This window comes from Saccoglossus kowalevskii, chromosome 15, assembly GCF_978046115.1.
Source record: "Saccoglossus kowalevskii chromosome 15, keSacKowa6.1, whole genome shotgun sequence".
Taxonomy (NCBI): Eukaryota; Metazoa; Hemichordata; class Enteropneusta; family Harrimaniidae; genus Saccoglossus; species Saccoglossus kowalevskii.
The window spans coordinates 6,743,424-6,753,426 of NC_140655.1; the positions used below are offsets into that span (position 1 = coordinate 6,743,424).

Below are 10,003 nucleotides of genomic sequence, written 5' to 3' on the forward strand. Positions count from 1 at the left end.
CATTGTCGTCATCGTTTTCTCGTCAGCAATTCGGAACACGATCTATTTATTTTAATAGCCCATCATACTATAGCAGTATTTCCTCGTGAATCACAGTAATTTGATCAGTAGGGAGACATGCCATCGAGCGGCACGTACTTTGTTGTTTACCACCGCTTCCGTGAGCAGTTTTTTTCCCATGTTCTGCCGTGAATTGTAAACACGCCGTAATTTCGCATCTATATAAACGGTGGTTTTGAGTGTTGCTAACACTGACGGAAATGTGCAATTCAAAGACAAGTCCCGCTCTTGAAATGGAATCTACTTCAATATCAAGCGCCAGAGCTGAGTCAATCGAATTTCCAAAACGAAAACGAGGGAAACAAGTCGATTTGGTGAAGATTTTAACAGTTGTATTTATTCCGATCTCTCTTCTTCTAATTCAGACCACACTGCAGCTTATAGCCATGACAACGGAGCAAAGGAAACTGGTAATGATTGAAGAGCAGATAGAAATATGTTCCGTCTCAGATGATCTAATCAGCGCTGTGCAAATAGAGAGGACTATGACGATTGTCTATCTGCATGCGAACGAAACAGGTATTTTTACCGATTTGGAGGCGGTGTATAACCACACGGACTCTATATTAAAGTCAGTTTCACTAGACATATTTACTACGATGACAATTTCGAAAGAAACCTGCAAGAATTTGTTAAGTGCTCATCGAAACCATACTTCTGGTGGCGCCTATGCGCAGGATGCAATCGGCTTCTATTCGAACCTAATAGACACGCTTTTGTCAGGGATCACCGTATCCATAAATAAAAACAACTATGATAGTATGTGGAAAACACTGTTTGTCTATGACATGTTAATCCGTGCAGAAGAAAATTACAGTTCGGTGTTTGGATTTGGAATGGAATGTTCCTCCCTCGGTGGATTCAGACACAGCGACGACTATGTGAATGCTCTTGAAAACCTCGCCATGGCTGATAATCACCTTGAGATCGTGTTTAGGAATGCCCCTCAATTAAGAATGCGATGGGAAGAACTTTTGCTCGTTAACGGGGGAGTGGACACTGCTATGAAAACAATGCTTAGACAAGTCGTTCATGGCAATGAAACAACAACAATTAGAAATGAATGGTATAGGAACTTTACTACTTTTATTGACATTCTGCATTCATTGCGCGATGACATTATAAAGACGAATATCGAAAAATATAACAATGACGTCAAAAGAGTAAGGGAAACTATTGCTATCGATTTGGTAATAGTTATCACTGTAGTCGTTATTTTGCCAATTATCATTCTAACAGTCCGTAAAATGACGTCCTCACTTCAGTATTACGCCCACAATCTCGAATGGAAAACATACGAGTTATATAACGAGAAACAGAAAACCAACTCGATGATGTACCAGACGCTACCCAGGTCGGTCGCCCAGCAACTGCGAATGAGTAAGTTTGTCCTCGCCGAATCGTACGATGCTGTGACTATTTACTTCAGTGATGTAGTTGGCTTTAACCGACTTGCAGCCAAGAGTTCACCAACGGAATCTGTGAACTTTCTCAACGCGATGTACAAATTCTTGAGCCAGCAGACAGAGCTGTACGATATGTACAATGTAGAAACGACAGGGGACGTGTATATGCTTGCCAGTGGTTTACCAGAACGAAATGGGCGTCGACATGCCGGGGAAGTTGCCTCGGCGTCTCTTGATATTATGAGTGGAATACGACAGTTTAGAATTACTCATCTTCCGAACGAAACATTAAAAGTACGGATTGGGCTTCATACAGGTGAACCAATTTCCACATTTTTAATATGACATAATATTGTACGATAGTAATTAGTGCAACGTAACAGTATATAACATGATACAAAATGAACACATCATAACGTAACGCAATATAATCAACACATTACCATATGTGTATTTTATTAAAGGTCCATGTGCAGCAGGCGTTGTCGGGTCGAAGATGCTCAAGTACTGCCTCTTCGGAGATACGATAAACCACGCAGCTCGAATGCAATCGAATAGTTTGCGTAAGTTACAACATACGTCCCGTACTCATTCTATGCCGTTGCTTGTCAGTGATGTACGTTGGCTGTTAACTTAATACAAAATATAAAAACAACATTACTTGGATTTGATTTGCAGCTTAGCATAGACCATTGTTTCTACCAATGTAGCTCGGTTAGATCAATTAGGCGAAATATGTTGTCATGTACTCGGTTTGATTGAAATGCGATATAGAAATATACACCACACAAATGAGTTATTCTATTTTTTTATTTATCTGTATCTTTCATTTTTCGTATTATAGCTTTTCGCATATTATATGTCGGTAACTAAGGCGTCCGTCACGTGGAATGTGCAATAATTATTGAACTTTCTCTAAACAAAATGTAATCGTGATGATGGAAACCTGCAATTTTTGTCTGAGACTTATTGTGGGCGTTGCAGTTTTCTCTCAAGTATGTGTATCGTGCTCCAGAATTTCAGCGCAATATGCATTATTTATACCGATATCGTTATATAATGACGTCAGAGGCGTTAATTTTAAAACGGGAAAATGATGTTCTTCCGCCCGTCATCGCAATTTTACATTTCACAACAACCGCTTACGTCACAACCACTATGTTTACGACGGCAGTGATAATAAAACAATTCATGTGCCGTAAAAGAAGCAATAAATGGTATCGTTTTTAAATACTGTCACGCTGACGTCATTGATTGCAAAAACAGTTCAAAAGTATAAAATGCATATTGAAAATTGAATATCATGATATGACGTCATGCTATCGCATTTTCGTGCACATTGTAACTCTTTTCAAAATTTTAGAACCTCACCCACCCAACTGTTGTTGCAACCCGTTGCAAATTTCTATGCATTTCCTTGTTAAATAAAAGAACGTGATTTAAAAATTTTGTGAAACGTTATTCTATTTGGCTTGGTTTTTTCGTCTGCTTTTTACAATTTAACATTCGATGGTCTTCGACACATGTATTTGTAAATTGAAGCCATATACTGGCATGTTTCAAAATAGCTTTACGTTTCAAATTACGCCATCTGAAATGAAAAGATGTAAACCGTTGGGACACATACTGTCTGACGGTACATGCATTGTCACGAAAACTATGTTCGGTGTTTGACGTGTGACACTCTTTGTACACTAACAGCTACACAATAATAATATGTACGTATATAATTGATAACATATAGTTCGTTGATATCATCAAAAGTATAAGACTTCCCTAAATGTGTAGGCGGATGATCTCAATTAAAATAAAACCTACGTATTCGAACCCCTATGTGGTATAAGGACGTGTTGGCAATACAATGTCTCGACCTGTGGTTTCAATATTTCATCTTGGATCAGCCACTATATCCGAGAAGTTCCCGCGCCGTAAATGTGTGAAAGTATGGCCGTTTACAGTGTCTATTTTGTTTTCGTCTGTCGTGTAATGTCGAAATTTTGACAGATCCATTATATTCTAAATGACGAATGACTACTTAACCAGATACCCGAGTCGTTTTAAACGACAATGCTTTTGATGATGTACGTATTTTCACGTCACAGTAGAGGGCGCGACTTATAGGTATGATTTCTCAGTGACCGTCTTTGACTAAAGCTGATTACCACGATTTGTGGGCGTGTGTGGTTTTTAAATCTTACAGTAACATATTCATTCGTGAATGTGTAATTAGTTCAACCCTCTTATTACAGCTAATCATATTCATATTAGTTCTGACTGCAAAGCAGCTCTAGATATGCTCGGTGGTTACATAACAGAGCAGAGAGGCAAGGTTGACATAGAGGTACGTTGGTTTAATGTTTTTTGTAACTACGCAATTCCCAGATTCGGATTAAAATCAGATTCTATTGGGCTTTTCTTTGCATTCTTTTAATTGATCATTTTTCTTTTTTCTTCTTTATTTTAGTCATCCTTTTTTTAAATAGTTTCTTACTTTCATTTTATAAGTTTGTGAAGTTCTCGTTCGATTAGTCGACCAATCAGAAATAGCCTCGTACACAGCGGTTGTTGCATTTGTGTGCAATCGTCAATATCCAACCATGGCTGTATAAACATGCTTCTCTGATTGGTTATTAAAGTTTGCGAGAGCTGAACGAAATTACCTGTAGAGGTTTTTCAGATTATTGGACTTTCCTGATCAGACAATTACAATTAGATAAATAAAAATAATTGAAAAAATGGTTTAATCACACCCAAAAAAAGGAACGGTTAACATGAAAAGATGTATACCTTGGACGCAAATGACCACCATTGGTTAATTTATAAATACATATGTCCAGCATTTGATTCGCAATAACTGTCTGAATGTGTACGCTGGGTTCGTGACATTAGACTCTTGCCTATTTATAAGTAGTAAGAACACATAGTAAATGCTGGGAAGTGAAGTGAATAACAATGGCTGACGGTTATCAGTTTTCTAAATTAATCCCCCAGAGGGCAGCAGCAGGCGATGACAATAGAATGAATAATAATGATGACCTTCTTCATTGCAGGGCAAAGGTCGCTGTACAACATACTGGCTAACTGCGAAAACTATAAATGCCATCCAACCAAATGCTGACAAATGCAAATCCGACAGCGGATGACAACTACATCGTCAACACCCAATCAAAAGAGACTGCTTATATGAAACGTAGCACATTCTATGAGTTTATTCTTCAAACGCCAAAGTCGGAATTTCGCAACCTGGCAATTTTGTTTTCAGTATTTTTTTTAATGTCCAACAAGCTAGGTAAGCCGAATATTAAATCAATTTGGTAAAAAATTAACAAAGAAATTATAAAATAAATTGTAACATGTTGCAACACAATTTTGGGCGGGAACATTCGTAGTAGTACAACTAAGAGGGCGTAGTTAGACTATTCAATTACTATATTCATAGCCTCTGATGTCATTGCATGGATGTGTCTCGTAATGCGAGTGCATATGCACACTCACGAGTGATCATGTTACAGATGTCGTGGTAGAAAGCGCTTTTGAGAATGATCTACATGAAGGTAAAATGATATCAACTGTTTTTAATTTGTACGATTGGGTTTCAAATCAAATCAATTACACACTATTGCTCTGCAATTACATATGTATGTAATTTCTCATATACGTGGGTTTACATAAAATATGTGATTATTATAGTATAATTATATTTATATATACAATTTATAGAAGAATCTACTTCAGTGGCTATTAATTATATGTACCGTGTGACTTATTCTAAGGTAACATATTGGTATGCAAGTTGAGGCTACTAATTTATGTACATACAAATATATATATATATAATGTTAAGTATTTTGTGAAAATATAATGAGCATTCCTGACTGTGTTTATCTGCACTAGCTTATAAATACTTATGAAGCTGTGGAAGTATTTTAAAAAATCATAAACGTAATGTAACTTGCATATCTACGCTTGATACATTTATTCATTCAATTTCCTCTTCATGCTGACTGGCGCTTGAGTCGAAAACAAGAGATCACCACCTGTCTGTCTCTAATTGTCTGTCTGTGTCTTCTAGCTCCCGCTCTATTATCCTGTGCCAGGTTTCTTTTGGTTGTACCCGTTTTCTTTTACTTGGGGGCAGCATGGGGCCGTTTTGGGAAGTGAGCTGGGTGGCACATATATCTTAGTCATCTCCATCTCCTAGGTTTCATTTCTTTGGCAATTTGATGATGATACCAGTTCTCCAGTCAAATAAGGTTGTCTCCTGGTTCCATATATTCTGCAGGATACATTAGAGAATAAGTGGCATCTCACGTTTCTGTCTTCAACATCTCGTGGCATATGCCATCTTTTGGGGCTTGAGAATGGCTTCCTTGATCTTATCTACTGCGATGTCTCCCGTGTTGATATCCAAGTCCTCTTCCGCCATAGGAACGTCAGCTGCAAGTGTTCTCTCTTCTCAAGCGTGGAAGGTTCTTCTGTGATGGGTGTTCTATCTTCTACCTTAACCCGTATGTCTTTGTTCATGTCATGATAACCTTCGCCATTGATATTATTACATATATGTGATTGCGCTTTTCCAAGTTTGACTTTCTAACCAGTTGTTACTGCTTTAATGCGATATTTCACGACAATCCAACCAACATTTCAACCTGTGACATTTCATTTACATTTTTTATACTTTCCATAAAACTAGTTGTTAATACTGTTACTACTTTCCAACCTACTTTGAATTTTACCATTACGACCATCTATTACGACTGTTCAGCCGACATGTCAAATTATATTTATGGCCTTCAAACCAATATTTTTTTCTTTTCGAGGATGGCGCCTAGAACCAAGACCTTAAACAGACTGTTGACTTGTGATAATGTCCAAGTTGCCATACTTTATCTAAGTAACACCACAAGACTTGTAAATATCGCACCTGGTGCATGTACGTGGCCATGCGTGCAGACACAGCTTTTCTATGTGGAAATCGTTGGTTCGAAATAATGGTGATGCTGCTTAACTACAATCGACTTTCCAACCTATGATTGAACGTATGCAACATGTATTTGCACTTTTCAAACTAACTTTGAAAACAAATTCTACTTAACTTAATGACTTTCAAACCAAAATTCACTACTTTCAGACCAACTTTTTCAGCTTCTTTTGCTTAACCATTAACAACTTTATGACTTTTCAACTTAATTTCTCGGCTTTCTAATCTACATTTACTATTTTCCAACCAACTGTCACTACTTATTTTGCTGAATCTACTACCTGTTTATCTCGATGAGCATAAGCGATATGAACGGCGGACATTGAATCAACACAAAATAAGAACAGTGAGTACATTCCGATGTCAGTGACTTAATAACTAATTCTCGCAGGATTTAATCATAAAAATTGGTCCTTCTGGGATGTAACCTTGCTACGTCGACTGATTGTGTATTTACAGTGCCTATGCGACGTAGCTAATTTTTGCCTTACTATACAAAGTGTTAGGAAGATATACATGAAAATAAGCGAAGTCTGACAGTCCATTAGAGAATTGTGAGCAATTTGTGAAATAACACTTCCACGTTTAATCGCGGGAAAACCGTGCATCATGCTCATTTGCATAGACCTCATGTTCGAGCTTCTTATTACCATTTTATCGCGTGTATACATTGGACGCGTGTTGACTTTATCATATCCCGAACTGTGCTGATGCTCTGTGTGACCTCGCTCTGACTCTAGTATTGCATATGCGTTGTAATACACGAGACTGGAAACAAAAACGACACTCACAGAAATGTTTGCCCATGTTAAAGTATAGGGTTATACATAGTACATGGGCCTACATCGAAACATGTGGTTTTATAGTGATAATTAAATATTCTGGTAAGTGTAAATGCCCACGACAATGTGTAGAGCACACGCATATCCAACAGTGACCTGTGACTTTGACCCAGAAATCGACCCCCTAACTTGACCTAAACCAACGTGACTTTTGATTCTGAATGCTGTAAAAGTGCTATTTCCCTCTGTTTCAACTGGATGCGATGCCTGCAGTGGCCAACTGAACTATACGTAGTGATTTTAATGACAATATATCTTACCATTGATGATTGTTGCTATAATATTGATGTGTTCAGCCATCCAGAGACCATTGTGTCTCTAGTTTCAATGACTTGTGGCATTCCCTTGCCCTGTACCCAAGTGCTGACACATGAATGTTTATTATGTACGCGTGTTCCCTGGTATCTGGATATCAAGTTATGAAGCCTTATTACTTGTTTATTTATTTACTATAGTGTACCAATTACTTACCCTGAACACAAACAGTTATTATGTGTACCAGTATGAGTACCAGGACACTGACATTTTATTGTGTTCCCGGAAACGTTATACATTTGAACCGCACAAACAATACAAATTTATCAAAATAATTTATATCACGATACATCACTTTATTTAGAATATTTAGAATAGATGAAAAGGTGATTGTTGTGTAGCGATTTAAAATGTTAGTGCTCAGATGTTTTACCGCGATTAAGTCTACTAGACTATTCATCGGTTGCTATTTCACGAATAAACAACGCCTATATAACAGTTTTCTCTGATCATAAGATTATTTATTTGTGAATTTTACCTGCAGCTTTATATATTTTCCATTCACGAACAACAACCGGATTAAATTTCAATTTAATCTGAACTATCCACAAATAGTCCGCCTTGTTACTATTATTGGACACATGCATACATACACATTAAGCTTTATCACATCCACTGTTTTTGACTCCCGTGTGCGAAGCACAAAAGGGGAGTCTTTGCAGTTAGTGTGTCTGTCCGTGTGTCTGTTTGTGTGTGTGTCTGTGTGTGTGTGTGTGTTCGTTCCACTGATATCTCAAGAACCATACATTGATTTTTGATGAAACTTGATGCATAGATGCTCTGGGCCAATGCGCAGATTTGATTAGGTTTTAGTAATCCATGCATATTAATTACCTAATTTGCATGATAATTAGCTGATATTTAGCTGTTCCATGATTGTTCCACTGATATCTAAAGAACCACTCATTAGATTTTGATGAAACTTGGCACATAGATGCTTTGAACTAATGCGCAGATTTAGTTTTGGGTAAAAATCTATGCAATATTAATTACCTAATTTGCATAACGATTAATCAATTTTTGGCTTTTCCACTGATATCTCAAGTACTAATCATCACATTTCAATAAAATTTGGTACATAGATATCATAGAACACTGCACAGACCTGATAGTTTTTAGGGTAATATCAGTACATACTAATTAATTTTCAGCTTTTGATATTTCAAGTACTTATGACATTTCAATGAAACTTGGTACATAGTTACTTAAAGACTGTGCAGAGATCTGATTAGTTTTGGGGTAAATATTTGTGCATATTAATCACCTTATTAGCATAATTAGTTAATTTTCAGCTTTTCGTCTGATAGCTCAAGTACTGATCATCATATTTCAATGAGACTTGCTACATAGATCCTCTAGGACTATGCAGAGACCTGATTAGTTTTAGGGTATAATTGTGTATATTAATTACCTAATTCGCATAATTAGTTATTTTTTTCCATGAATGTTCCACTGATATATAAAGAACAACTAATTGGATTTTATTGAAACTTTTATAGAATGTTCATTATCACATTTCAATGAACCTAGGACTATGCAGAGACCCAAGTAGTTTTTGGTAAATATTTATGCTTATTAATCACCTAATTAAAATAATTAATTAACACTGATATCTCAATTACTGATCATCACATTTGAATAAAATTTGGTACATGTTCTAGAACAATAGATAGGCCCGATTAATTTTGGATTGAAATTTGTTCATATTAATTCTCTAGTAATAATTCATATTTTTTTGTTCTAATCACATTTCAATGAAACTTGGTACATAGATATTACATTACGCAGGCCTTATTAGTTTTACAATAAAATCTGTTCATATCAGTTACCTGATTTACATAATTAGTTTTCAGCTATTCCATCAATATCTCAGGTACAAGTAATTTTTAATTAATTTTTAATGTGTCTTCAATACTCTCAGCACACGGGAGTTCTTTCTAAGCTTTCTTTGATTATTAATTGGAGAGAAGAAACTAAAATAATTCATTTCTCAAAAAAATACAGCGATGTATTGAAAACATCAACACATATGAGTTAATGTTATAAAACATGGACACCACACCTCCCTCCTAGTATTACAAACATAGTGGCACATGCAAATTTATAGTCTGTACATTTTAACATAATGAAATACAATACATACATTTTCATACAAGCTAAGCTCTTCAGTGTTCTTTACAATACGAATGCAGGAATGGGAATTTAACCTACCAAGACCAAAAATTCCCGAATAAAAATACGCACAAAAATGGAATGAATGTCGTTTATTTTACACTTCTCACACAATGCAAGTCATATTTTGTTTCTATCCATATATAATAAATGTTATCATTGTCATATATGGCCTCAAATTTTGAGCATTGTTTAATGCTGGTATTTGTGTAATGGCAGCATTTATC

General features: G+C 36.2%; 1 protein-coding gene across 1 annotated transcript; it reads left to right on the forward strand.

Annotated features, from left to right (window-relative positions):
• The first annotated feature begins 260 nt into the window (after positions 1-260).
• LOC100375767 (uncharacterized) lies at positions 261-4,609 on the forward strand. The gene is made up of 4 exons (XM_006816782.2): positions 261-1,782; positions 1,931-2,029; positions 3,716-3,807; positions 4,517-4,609. Exons 1-4 carry the CDS (start codon positions 261-263, stop codon positions 4,607-4,609), a joined length of 1,806 nt encoding a protein of 601 aa, XP_006816845.2.
• Positions 4,610-10,003: the final 5,394 nt, after the last annotated feature.